At 45.0% G+C, this 14,329-nt stretch overlaps 1 protein-coding gene across 3 annotated transcripts in view; it reads left to right on the top strand.

The window, feature by feature from the left end:
• Positions 1-14,329, top strand: part of rps6kb1 (ribosomal protein S6 kinase B1) — a 62,347-nt gene that overhangs the window by 36,020 nt on the left and 11,998 nt on the right. For all 3 annotated transcript variants that reach the window (XM_033045794.1, XM_033045793.1, XM_033045792.1), the window contains exons 11-13: positions 4,703-4,765; positions 8,739-8,816; positions 12,532-12,639. In XM_033045794.1, the coding sequence (XP_032901685.1) occupies positions 4,703-4,765; positions 8,739-8,816; positions 12,532-12,639 (249 nt within the window). The remainder of the gene's footprint in view (positions 1-4,702; positions 4,766-8,738; positions 8,817-12,531; positions 12,640-14,329) is intronic.

Raw genomic sequence — 14,329 nt, forward strand, 5'->3', positions numbered from 1 at the left:
TGCTTCTTTCGTGATTGAATCAGTAAGATCATGAATTGCAATTCCCTGACCCTATCCTCCCCATACCCATTGATTGGCTTATAATTAAAATATTTGCCAATCTCGATCTTGAATATGGGGAAGATTTGCAATTCTCTGAGAGAAGGTACTTGTATTCGCTGCCATTCCTATTCCTGACCAGTATCAAGAGCAGCTCCTCCAGTACTGCCCAGCTAATATCCAACAACACTGCTGAAGCTTGCATCCATCGGCCATCTGAGCCTTGAGCCACCCTCTCCTGCAGTGATCTAAACCAGTCACTTGCAACTTGGTGCCTGTATAGACACCTGCAGTAGCATCCACATCAACAAATCAACACCCACAGTACCATTCCACTGGGTGGCGATGGCAGCATCGCCAACGGTCTGTCTGTTTGTCTTTTCGTCTTTTGTTCTTTTTAGTGTGTTTTAAAAGTTTGCGTTAATGTTCTCTGCTTTGTTTTATGTGGGGGGTCGGGGGGGGGAACTTTTTTTCAATCTCTTACCTTGCCGGAGATGCGGTTGTTTCAAGTACCCGGATGCGGCTATGGTGGTGGCTGGAGATTTTAATAAATCAAATCTCAAGAAGGTCATGCCGAACTTCTATCAACACATCACGTGTGCCACCAGGGGGGAGAGAACTTTGGTCCACTGCTACACACCGTTCAGGAAAGGCTACAAGGACGTTTCACTCCCTCCCCTAGGAAAATCTGACCATGCTGCCATTTTCCTGTTGCCGGAGTATAAACAGAGGATAGTTCGGGAAGCGGTAGAGACGAGGGACGTAAAGCGGTGGTCCGACCAGTCAGAGGCCATGCTGCAAGATGCACTGAGTGATGTCGACTGGAATATGTTCGAAGCAAGTTCCAGTGACGTCAGTGAGTTCGCGGAAGCAGTCACGGACTTCATCGCAACAGTAACCGACAACATCGTCCCCACGGTAAGGGTAAGCACCTTTCCGAACCAAAAACCTTGGGTAGACAGGCCTGTTCGTGTGGCCCTGAATGCTCGCACCGCTGCCTACAACTCGGGCCTGGCATTAGGAAACATGGGCGTCTACAAGGCAGAGTCCTACCGACTGCGAAGGGCGGTGAAGGACGCAAAGAGAAGGTACAGAGACAAGATGGAGTTACAGATGGAGCAGCAGGACACCAGAAGCCTGTGGCAGGGGCTACGGATTGTAACCAACTACCGGAGCACCCCTCCCTCATCCACAAGTGCCGGCACCTCCCTAGCCGATGACCTGAACTCCTTTTATGCTCGTTTCGAGAGGGGCAACACCACTCCAGGTCTGCCGACTATCGACAATACCGCCAGCGGGCTGGCTACCGAAGCTGAAGGGAGGAATATGCACACATTCTCGCTGTCCGAGCACGACGTGAGGAGGGCTCTGACACGGGTGAACACGAGAAAAGCTGCAGGCCCCGATGGCATCTCGGGGCGAGTACTCAAGTCCTGTGCTACGCAGCTAGCTCCAGTGCTCACTACATTATTCAACCTCTCCCTGGACAGGTCCGTGGTCCCTGCCTGCTTCAAAAAATCCATCATTATACCGGTACCAAAAAATGCCTCCCCAGCCTGTCTGAATGACTACCGTCCGGTGGCCCTTACCTCGGTAGTCATGAAATGCTTTGAGAGGCTGGTGAAGAAACACATCTGCGCCTTCCTCCCTCGGAACATGGACCCGTTGCAGTTCGCATACCGTCCGAACAGATCCACGGACGATGCGGTCTCCCAGGTCTTGCACACCGCTCTCTCCCATCTGGACAGCCAGAAGGGGGGCTACATGAGGATGCTGTTCATAGACTACAGTTCAGCCTTCAACACGATAGTCCCCACCAGATTGGCCGGGAAGCTAATGGAATTGGGGCTCAACACCTCCCTGTGTGCCTGGGTCCTGGACTTTCTCACCGCCAGGCCCCAGGTAGTCAAGATGGGAGGGAATACATCGAAGTCCCTCACCCTGAGCACAGGATCGCCCCAGGGTTGCGTCCTCAGCCCCCTATTGTACTCCCTGTACACACATGACTGTGTGGCTAGGTTCAGCTCCAACTCAATAATTAAGTTTGCTGATGACACTGTGGTGGTGGGCTTGATCTCAGACAACGACGAGAAGGCCTACCGGGAGGAGGTGGCTGGTCTAGCACTCTGGTGCCAGGATAACAGCCTCCTCTTGAACATCAAAAAAACAAAGGAGCTGATCATGGACTTTAGGAGGGCACATCATCCGAGGACGTACACTCCATTGAGGATAAATGGGGATCCTGTGGATAGGGTGAGCTGTTTTATATATCTGGGAGTCCACATCTCCGAGGATATGACATGGGCATCACACGCCTCAGCACTCGTGAGTAAGGCAAGGCAGCGCCTTTACCACCTCAGGCAATTGAGGAAATTCAGAGTGTCTCCGAGGATCCTCCAGTGCTTCTACGCAGCGGCGGTGGAAAGCATCTTGTCCGGGAACATTACCATCTGGTTTGGGAATTGCTCTGCCAAGGACAAGAAGGCTCTGCAGAGAGTAGTGCGTTCGGCCGAACGCACTATGGGAACTTCACTTGCCCCCCTGCAGGAACTATACATCAGGAGGTGCAACTCCAGAGCCAACAATATCATGAGAGACCCCTTCCACCCCTGCAACGGACTGTTCCAGCTGCTACGATCAGGCAAACGCCTCCGTTGCCATGCGGTGAGAACGGAGAGGTTGAGAAGGAGTTTCTTCCCAGAGGCCATTCGGACTGTAAACGCCTATCTCACCAGGGACTAACTCTACTGAACGTTTTTCCTTCCATTATTTATTATGTAAAAGAATATGTGTGTTATGATTGTGTTTATAGTTTGTTTGGTTGTTTGTCTTTTGCACAAAAGTCTGCGAGCATTGCCACTTTCATTTCACTGCACATCTCGTATGTGTATGTGACAAATAAACTTGACTTGACTTGTTTTCCGGATTGTGTTTCCGGTCACTCTGCAGTCCAACATCATAGAGCTGGCAGCCTTGCTCGAGACTGACTTTGAGCCCTACCGCGGGGCCATGGACTTACCATCGGCGCCTGCGATATCTTGCCTGGGATCGACGTTCCAACCGTGGCCCGCATCGAGGAGCTCGCAGTCTCGGGTAGAGACGGATGTCAGGAAGCTCTAAAGTCGCAGGAGGTTCGACTAGCCCCGACCCGGGGTCCGATCGTCCGGCGTGGGGAGCTGAGATCCCTCCGATGCGGGAGCTTGATCGCCCCGATGCGGAGGGCTCGACCGCCGGCTATGGGATCCAAGATCGTCCTGTCAACAGAAGGCTCGGGGGCCCCGACCGCATGAGGACAAAGAAGGGAAGAGAGTGAACTTTTTATTCCGCCTTCCATCGCCCCCCTCCATGAGCAATGTGGAGGAGTCACTGTGGTGGATGTTTATGTTAAAATGTATTTTGTGTGTCTTGTTGCTTTTTATTGGTATGACTGTCTGGCAAATCAAATTCCTCTTATGTTGCAAAACATACTTGGCTAATAAAGTATGATTATGACATTGAGGAATCCTAGGCTCAAAATATGAATGCACTTCAATTTCTAGGCTTGCTTCCACCCTTTTTCATTTGCAATAACGTCCATGAATTTGTTCTACCATGTGGATTTCAGGGGGACAAGATATTTGTAGTTTCACTTTCTCAACTTGGTTCCATGTTGGCAGTGGGCTTTTAAATTTCATTGCTTATTTTTTTCTTCTCTTCTCTTCTGACAAGGTTGATACACTTGATAAACATGATTGGTAAGGTTATGCCTAATCAGATCAACCATGATCTTAGATGGTGTAGCTTGCTTGAGAGGCCATAGGGCCTCCTAATGTTGAGTTTCTTCTCTGTTTCATTGATAGACTGTCGCTGCTGAATCACTGTACACAAGGAACTTTCCTCTTGTTTGTTCCATTGTTTTGAACCTGTTGCTCTTTCAGCTCGGGAAGGTTTTTATTAGACATTGTGTATGGCTAATTAACCCCAATAGTAAATGAGACAAAAACAGAAAATGCCAGCAATCGTAGTCAGCATTTCAGGACCTGAAACACTGCCATTTTAATGTGTATAAAGAGAAAATGTCAATGTTTCAGGTCCTGAAATGCTGACTCTTTCATTTCACAGCAGAACCTAGAATGTTGTGTTTTGTGGCAATTTTGTGTTTGTTTCAGATTTGCAGCATCTGTAGTTGATTACTTCACTCGAATGAGATGTTTTCATAATGTCTTAAACACCACATGGTGAGGGGTCATAAATCTAGACAACTTGTCAAAATCCAAATTGAGAACTTGAATAGCACAGTGGCACAGCTGGTAGAGCTGCTGCGACACAGCGCCAGAGACCTGGGTTCGATCCTGACCTCGGGTGCTGTCAGTGTAGAGTTTAACCTTCTCCCTGTGACTGCATGGGGTTCCTCTGGGTGCTCTGGTTTCCACCCACATCCCAAAGACATGGGGGTGTGTTGGTTAATTGGCTTCTGCAAATTGCCCCTAGTATGTATGGACTGTGCAGAACTAGTGTATGAACAAGTGATCGATGGTCTGTGTGGATTTGGTGGGCTGAAGAGCCAGTTTCCATGTTGTGACTCGTAATAGAAACAGGATCCTTAAACAATTTGACCCATTTTTAATTCCCAATGTAATTTTCTCAGGTCACATTACATTTGAAATTTGTTCTTTTTCTTTAGCTGCTAAAAAGAAATGCTTCATCCCGCCTTGGAGCTGGAGTTGGGGATGCAGCTGATGTTCAGGTATGTTTGCAGCCTAATGCATGTCAATATCATGTTCAATTACCCGATTTCCTGCTTCCTATCATCTTATAATTCCTATCAATTTATAATTCCTATAATATGACTCATCTGTGACCAGAACGTAGAAGTTCCTGGTAAGCTTTACTAGGCAAAAGCAGAGGAATTGATAACAAAGTAATTCACTATTCTTTTTCCAAATTTCCCCATCTCCCTGCAGAATGATCTTTTATCTTCCCTTTTGTTTCGAAATGAAACAATACTTTGTGTGCTGCTTTCCTATTTTATGCTGTTGCTCTCTACATTATATACTTTGATTCTTATAGATTTAAGTGTCAAGACAAAAGCTTTTCCTCCAGCATTATTGTGCTTCCAAGCCTATTGGCGTATATTTGCAGAAGGGGTTTGGGATTATGCCACCCGGGGTAACTGGAGCTCGCCAAAGCGTCCAAGAATTGAGGGCAGAAAGATCGTTCCTCACCTTCCCCCACCCATGTACCCAGGGTAGGATAATCAATGGGCAGTTGGCTGGTTCCATCCAGAACTACTAAGTGCTAGAGGATCTCAGCGGGTCAGGTAACATCTGTGGAGGAAATGCACTGTTGTACTGAGGAAAATACAGAGTATTTTTAACACCCCCTGTGCCCCCACTGTTGTTGACAGTACCTAAATTTGGGTCAGATTAGGAATAAAAATGAGCATTTCACATTTTGCTTTTCTTTAATCCTTGAGGGTGGATGGGCCACTTTTTCCCGAGGAACTGTTGTAATAAGCTGCTTATTTTCTCTGGTTCAAAGACCAAAAAAGCTATCTTTCTCATTGGAGTTGGGAAGATGACATAAGATAGCTACAAAGGGACATAGATAGGTTAAGCCAGTGAGCAAAGTTCCAACAAATGCAGAACACTGTGGAAAAATGTGAAATTGCCTATTTTGGCAGGAAACATTGAAAACTATCTCAGTGTGTGAGTTTGCAAATCTCTGAGATGAGGATGGATTTGTGTGTTCTAATGAAGATATGAAAAAGGGGTGCAGTTATAGTAGAAACGGTAACATTTACTGTTGGGGAAATTGTCGACAAAATTAACAGGGTTATAGGTTGTTCAAGGCATTGGGGAAGGCATATCTGCAGTATGATGTATTGGTATCGAGTAAAGGAAGTTGATGTCTGAGAAGGATAGAAGAGGAGTGAATTATGGATCTAGAGGAAGGAATACAGGTGGAAGGGGACGGGGCGAGGGTTGGGGGTGGGGGGGGGGGGGGGGGGGAGGTAGAAATGGACATATCCAGGAGAGGAACAGGGAAGAAGGGGAAATGTAAAAGAGGGGTTGTTTATAGGTTAGGGACTTAAAATGACCATTCATACCGTTAGGTTGTAAGCTATGCAAGTGGAATATCAGGTGCTGTTTCTCCAATTTGTGTGTGGTCATTATGTAACCGTTGTACAAGACGCTGGTGAGTCCACATTTAGAGTACAGGTGCACAACCTTTTATCCGAAAGCCTTGGGACCAGACACTTTTCGTAATTCAGAATTTGTCGGTCTTCGGAATGGAATTTTTTTAGCGTAGATTTTAATGGCTGGCTCAGTGGTAGAGTGCTCGGCTCATATCCGCAAGGTCGCGAGTTTGCGCCTTGATCCTGGCAGTTACTCGATCGCGAGTTTGAGTCTTCAATGTCGTTTTTTCTTGCAGAATAAATGTTTGTATGAAATACAGTGTAGGAGAGGTGTACTGACTGTGTGGGCAGAACTTTGGAAGTGATTGCCCACCAGTCTAAAAAGCCGCTGTGTCTCCCTGTCCCTGGGATAGCAGGGGGCGATCAAACAGCACAATACCCCCTCCCCCTCCAACTCCAGAGGAATCCGCTCCCCGATGGGCCGCTACCAAAGATCATAGAGGAGCTCCTCTATGATCTTTGGCCGCTACAGCGACAAGTGGCAGTTCGCCCACAGCCCGAGCTGCGCCCCCTCATCCGCCACCCCAAGAACAAGACGTACCTTGCACACCATCAGCTTTTGCCCCTACGTGTTCCTCTGGAGTTGGAGCGGGGCTGGGCTGGAGTTGCTGCTGGCTGTGGGTCTCTGGGATCTCCGTGCTTGCAGTGGGCTTGGGGGTCGGTGGGCGGCGGTGGGAGCTGTGGACCTACGGACCTACCTCCGTGGAGCTAGCTAGCTTCGGAGCGTGGAGAGCTGCGGGGGCGAGCTGCTGCGACCCGACTCTGGTGGATGGTGACACCGGGAGCTCGCGGGTCTCTGGTGGGAGACTGCTTTGCGGGGCACCGGCAGCGGCGACTTCTCCCGCCCGAATTACGGGGTTGAGAGTGACCTGGAGGGGGGCCTTACAACGCCCGGCGCGGCTGTAAATTGCCGCGGACTTGCTAGCGCCCGCCGGGGGCTCCAACATCAAGACCCGGGGCAGGGCCCTACATCTCCCGGCGTGGCTTTGAGTGGCCGCTCCCCGATGGGCCCCTACGACGCCCCGAGCTGCGCCCCGTCATCCGCAACCCAGGTTCCTCTGTAGTTGGAGTGGGGCTGGGCTGGGCTGCTGTTGGCTGTGGGTCTCTGGGATCTCCGTGCTTGCGGTGGGCCTGGTGGTCGGTGTCCCGTTGGTCCTGACGTCTCCGGTGACTGGCAAAGCCCCCGCGCCGGTGCAATGGGCGGGGAGCTGGAGAGGGGAGGGAAGGGGTCACACACATGGTCGGGAAGCAGAGGGGTGTAGGTGGGGTGATACTGAAGCGAGCGACAATCTGCTGCTGCCTGCCCGCTGAGTTAAAAAGTTCCCACGCAAGACTCACGAAACAATGTGTATCGTGAGTCTACCGTGGGAACTTTTTAACTCAGCGGGCAGGCAGCAGCATATTGTCAATTATTAACCCTCCCGCGCAATATACCCTCATCTTCTCTTTTATGAATGGGGATTTAGTTCCCCTTTCTTCGAGGACCGACCGGAGGTTCCGCTGTCACCTCTGCGGGCCGCCCTCGGTGAACGTTTTCAAGGACCTTTCTTCAAGGACCGAAAAAATGGCCGCTATTCGGAGGTTTTCGTTATTTGGATCTTCGGATAAAAGGTTGTGCACCTGTATTGTATTCAGTTTTGGTTACCTTGCTATAGAAAAGATGCTATTATGCTGGGAAAATGCAGAGATTTGCAAGGAATTTGCCAGGACTCGAAGATCTGAGCTATTGGGAGAGAAGGGTAGACTAGGACTTTATTCCTTGGAGTGCAGGAGGCTGAGGGATCATCTTATAGAGATGTATAAAATCATGAGGTGAATAGATAAGGTGAGTCTTTTTCCTAGGATAAGGGAATCAAGAACTAGAGGGCATAATATTAAAATGAGAGGGAAAGTTTAATTGGAACAGGGGCATCTTTTTCACAGATGGTGGTGGGTATATGGAACAAGCTATTAGGAAATAGTTGAGGCAGGTACAATGACACCATTTAAAAGACATTTGGATGGGTACATGGATAGGAAAAATAATTGAGGGACATGGGTCAAACACAGTCAAATAGGCCTAGCTTGGATGGGGCATCTTGGTCGACCTGTCGCTGTATAACTTCATGATTAGTAGACCACACTTTGCTACTCCGAGGATCCATTCACAGGAACTTCACTGTGCTGTTTCAGTTTCTTTGCATTTATCACAGCTGGTTATATTTCTGTTACGCTATTTAAGTACAAATTAAAATGGCTCTTTTATATGAACACTGTAGCCATGTTCTCAGGATGTTCCACTATAATTCAGAGCATGCTTATTACTTTTTTTTAAATAATAAGTGTTTTGATTGTTTTGAAAATAAACTTTAATTTATGAAGTTCAAGTTTCTATTTACAACAAATTAGATTATTAACCAGTTCTGGTAATGGTTTCTGTATTTTAAGTGCAGGTTTAATGTTGCATGCACTAATTTGATGTGAGTTTTAATTTTGCAACTCTGGTCCCTCATTAATGACTCCATTGGTATGTTTAATACAGGCTCATCCTTTCTTCAGACATACAAACTGGGAGGATCTTTCAGCTCGTAAAGTTGAACCGCCCTTCAAGCCATTTCTGGTAAGTGTAATGGCGTTTCCCCAGCACTTTTTATGCTTCCCGATTATTGACATACAAGGTGCATATTTAAAGAAGAGCAATGTCCTGCTTCGTGATCATCTTGAAACTATACTGCAAATGGCGGTTGACAGGGGCATTTGGGGCCGATGGTAGATTGCATCAGGGTTGTGCACCAACCAGTGAACAGTCATTGGGGCAGAGAACCTCTATTGTACTCCTCCCCAGTGCAGGGTACTAGGATTAATTACTGTCCATGTTTTATCACAGAGCAAACTCTGTAGAGGGCAAGCATTGTACTTGCGCTCTTCCTGGGCTGTTGGGTTAGCTACCTAAAAGCTCCACGTGGTTCTTTGGGTTTTGAGGAGTTTACTTTTATTAAAAAGAAAAGTTGATAAAAAGTCTGTGCCGCAGATCATGTCTCATGTAATTCGTAGCAAGAAAAATAACTTGAGCTTGATCATTTGTGGAAGCAAGGCAGAGAAAATTGCATATAGTCCCATGAAAAACCTTCTAAATTATGACAGATAATCAGTTACTATTGCTAGTTGAATGATGAATATTATCCAGGCCCGTGCAGTGTTTTTTCGAGCATGCTGAGGGATTGTTTTGTCCAGTTGAATGAGCAGTCACGATGAAAACTTATCTGAAAGATGGAACTGCAACACATTTCTCTCAAAGACAAAAAGACTTGCAATTCATCAATCTGGAATGCCCAAAGCATTTCGCAGCCAATATGATTTTGATATGTAATCGCCATTATAGCGTAGGAATCAATTTGCAAGCTCACATAAACTGGAAATTATTAAAGGGCTGATTTGACAGTTTTGAGTTGGTAGATAAATGTTTTAGAGGACCCAGTTACCAATGTTTTTATGAGCATTGGTCTTTGTTGAGCTCTGTTTTGAAAGCAGTTAATTCGATAAAATGCTGGCCCTCAATGTGGATATTGGAATTGTAGACTTGGTCTAGCACAGGAAGAAGCCATTTACCTTGTTCATTCCATATTAGCTTTTTATTGAAGCAAAACCAGTAAAGCAGACAATAGGAATAGTAAGTAACAATAGGCCATTTATTCTTTCATCCTTTTCCTGTATGAACCCAATATCTCTTGTTACCTTTAGTGTCTAATGTACTCGGTGGCTCAACCTTCACAGCACTCTTGGGTAGAGATATCCAATGATTCATTACCCAGAGGCTGAAGGCACTTTTTTCCTTCGGTTTTAACCTTGAGTGTGACCTCTTGCTCTTCACATCTCTTCATGGCATCTGTCCTGTAAAGTCATGTTTGAATGTTGTTTGTTTTAATGAGCACACACTTTATTATTAGAAATTTGAGCATATAGACCCAGTCTGCTTAATCTCTCTTCATATGAAAAACCAGCCACCCCCAGGAATCAGTTAAGTAAACCTTCACTGCGCACCTGCTATATCCTTCCTTGGGTGGGGAGGCTGACCTTAAAATAGTATCTCCAATGTGATCTCACCAGGATCTACATGATAAAAACAAAAATAGACACAAAAAGCTGGAGTAACTCAACGGGACTGGAGAGAAGGAATGGGTGACGTTTCGAGTCGAGACCCTTCTTCAGACTGAAAGTCACAAGAAAGATATAGACTGAAGAAGGGTCTCGACCTGAAACGTCACCTATTCCTTTGCTTCTGCCTCACCCACTGTGTTTCTCCAGCATTTTTGTCTACCTTGGAAAGATATAGACGGTGGTAGAGAGATAAAGAACAATGAATGAAAGCTATGCAAAAAACTAACGATGATAAAGGAAACAGGCCATTGTTAGCTGTTTGTTGGGTGAAAACAAGAAGTTGGTGCGACTTGGGTGGTGGAGGAGGGATAGAGAGAGAGGGGGAATGCCACGGTTACTTGAAGTTAGAGAAATCAATATTCATACCACAGGGCTGTAAGCGGCCCAAGCGAAATATGAGATGCTGTTCTTCCAATTTGCGTTTAGCCTTACTCTGACCATGGAGGAGACCTAGGACAGAAAGGTCAGTGTGGGAATGGGAAGGAGAATTAACGTGTTTAGCAACTGGGAGATCAGGTAGGTTCAGGCGGACTGAATGAAGGTGTTCAGTGAAAAAATCGTCCAGTCTACGTATGGTCTCGCCGATGTTTAAGAGCTCACATCTTGGACAACGGATACAGTAGATGAGATTGGAGGAGGTGCAAGTGAATCTCTGCCTAACTTGAAAGTACTGTCGAGGGAAAGTACTGGACAGAGTCGAGGGAGGAGGTATAGGGACAGGTGTTGCCCTGCAGTTGCAGGGGAAGATACCTGGGGAGGGGGTGGGTGGTTTGGGTGGGAAGGGATGAGTTTACCAGGGAGTTGCAGAGGGAACGGTCTTTGCGGAAGGAGGAAAGGGGTGGAGATGGGAAGATGTGACTAGTGTTAGGATCCCGTTTGCCCTGATCCTTGTGTTCTTGTCCTCTGCAATAAAGGGAGAGATAGCATTTGCCTTTCTAATTGCTGCATCTACACATGAACCGTGATTTATGTTCTTGGCCACCGAAGCACTGAGACCACAAAAAACTTGCAAATGGTCACTATTCAAAATAAATTCAGTGATTCTCTTATTGTACCAAAGTGGATGATGCTACTACTGCCATATTGTATTCCACCTGCCATTTCCATGTGCATTCACTTTGTCTGCCTGCATTCCCCTGAAGCCCTTCTGCATACTCCTTACAGTTCACATTGCCACCCACTTTATCAGCTGCAAATTTGTGTGTTTGCTGTTGATCCTTCATCAAAATGATTGATATAAATGTGAGCAATTGGCCCTGCCACTCCTTTGGTGAGAGCTCCCAACATAAAAATGACCTATGTACTTCTACGTGTGTTAATTTATCCTTAATCCATGCCAATATGTTATCTATATTTCTTATGTAAATTAGCAATAAACCCATTTGTGAGTGTATTGAAGGCCTTCTGAAATTCACGTACACCACAACAGCTGGTTTGCCATTAACTGTTCTGCTATTTATAAACTTGAGAAGCTCTGACAGATTTGCTTTTTTGTTTCTTGAATTCAAGTTGACTGCTCAATCATGCTAGTTTCCAAATTCCTTGTTACATAAGGTAAATAGGAGCAAGAATAGATCGGCGACATAAGAAATAGCAGATGTTGGAATCTTGAACAAAACACAAGGTGTTGGGAGGGACTGATTAGGTCAGGAGGCATCTGGAGGGAATGGACAGGCTGTTTCTTTAACAGGAGAAGGCCACTTTGCCCCTCAAGCCAATATTGTTGAGCAGCTCAATATACGAAATCTGTAATCTGTATCTCAGGACATTTTGTTTCGCCTTTTGGGAAGCCGCATTCCCCAGATCTTTTCTTTAAAATGCTTTCAAATCTTAAGAGGCAGAAAGAATCCCTAATATTTTAATATTTTGTAATTTGGCGGGTTTGAATTGAGGTGGAACTGAGTGGACACAGACCTGTCACTTTAACTAACCAAATTACTGAGTAGGTTGTGTACTGCGCTGACTTTTTTTTGACTATTTAACACAGACAACTACAAATAGTTGTTAGTATTATGTGCTTGGGTTAGAGCAGCCTTGTGAATGATTGTTTAACTAGGCTCTATAAACAAAATACTTTTTAAATTCAGAATTGTGCTGGGTGTCGAGAAAAGATGAATGTGACGATCCTCGGGATTAGTCATTCAGATGCAGATGAATCTTGCTTTTTTTATCTTCAGCAATCAGATGACGATGTCAGTCAGTTTGATTCAAAGTTCACACGGCAAACACCTGTTGACAGCCCTGATGACTCGACCCTCAGCGAAAGTGCCAATCAAGTCTTCCTGGTAAGCCTGTCTGATATTCCACGAGTTTTGTTGAAAATGTGCTGCGAACGCTGGTAATCTGAGATAACAGTGAGTACCAGAAACATTCAGCACTGGGGCAGCAGGTGAGGAAATAGAAACTATTTCCCCTCCTACAGATATTGCCAGACTGAGTATTTCCAGTATTTTCTCTTTTTATACTATGTCTTTCTTCTTTTCTGAAGTAATTATTTGTAACTACGGGTAATTTCTAGCTGATTAGAAACATTAGTTGCGTGTCTAATAATCCACTTAATGGAAAATCATGTTATTAAAACAATTCTGTAAAAGGTAGGGTTAGTGGCGAGAGTTTCAGTGCCGCAATAACAAAATTATTTTTTGTGCAGGATTTTCAAAACTAAAGCTGAGTAATGAGTTTATTTACTGCAAGATTAAAAAAAAAAGGACATGCTATCTTACATTGATTAATGAAGTATCGTTGCACAGGTATCAATAGAAGCGATTGGTTGTCAATTTCCAAAGTAATTCATACATGGCTTCATGAGGTGAAACTGGTAGCCTTTGTTCTTGAGACAATGATATCTGATGATCACTGAGGGGAGGTTACATGCAAATAGGACATTTCTTTCCAAGACAGTTTATTTTTTATCATTTTCCAAAGTAACTCTTTCACCTTCAGCAGTGAAACTGGCAGCTAGTGTCTGATACGTGTGATGCTAATTTCTGTTTGCAATTATATTATAATCAATTCACCCTACATAATACACATAATGTTCCCTAATTCATCAATAATCACATTATTGATTATTATTGCAGAACTACCTATGCTGTTTTATTTCATGCTGATCAAGTTGAGTGATCGTCATGCTGGTCTGGGCCATGAAGTATAATTGAGGAAAAACTCTTGGGTGTGTAACAAGTAAATAATGACTTGAGTAAGGGTGTTTTAATGGAGTTTGGTGAACTCGGGATGGGAAAAAGTGGCTCACCTGGAACATGATACAGGCTATTTGCCCCATTTGTGTTGTCATTGGTGTAATGTATCTCCACAATAACACTGACCACCCTACACTCTGGTCTGGCAGTGACAATGTTTGCTGATTGATCTTAAATAATAATTTCATAACCCGAAAATGCTGAAAATATCATCTCAGGCATCATCAGTGGAGAAGGGGATAGTTACCATTTTGGATTAGTCTTTCTTCAGAAGAGGAGAGTGTTTCTTGAAGTTATTTACTTGTATGCACCCAAGAGATTTTCATCAATTATATTTCCTAGTCGAGACAGTACAAACCTGAGTTAAGGTTCATTTGGGGAGACACGGTTGAAGTAGACCAAGGGTTCCCAACCTGCGGTAAATTTACCCCCGGGGGTAAATTTGTTGATTCTGGAACTTAAAATAATAATATTAAAAACAGTATTTTAAAATTTCCCCTTTGTCAATTGCTTTATTATGGTAGAAGTGTAAACTCAAATTACTGAACAAAACAGGGTGGAGGTAAATTTACTTTAAAAAAGTTGCCTGGGGTAAACAGGACGAAAAGGTTGGGAACCCCTGAAGTAGACAATACTACACTGCCTCCGAAGGAAGGAAGAGTTTGATAAAGAGAATTGGGATTACAGAGTTAGTTCTCAGATGTAGGACCCTTTTGGGATATTTTCCTTTGGTATTTGAGGAACATATTGTGAGAAATAAGGAGAAAGATTCAGA

The sequence above is a fragment of the Amblyraja radiata genome, chromosome 28, assembly GCF_010909765.2.
Source record: "Amblyraja radiata isolate CabotCenter1 chromosome 28, sAmbRad1.1.pri, whole genome shotgun sequence".
NCBI lineage: Eukaryota > Metazoa > Chordata > Chondrichthyes > Rajiformes > Rajidae > Amblyraja > Amblyraja radiata.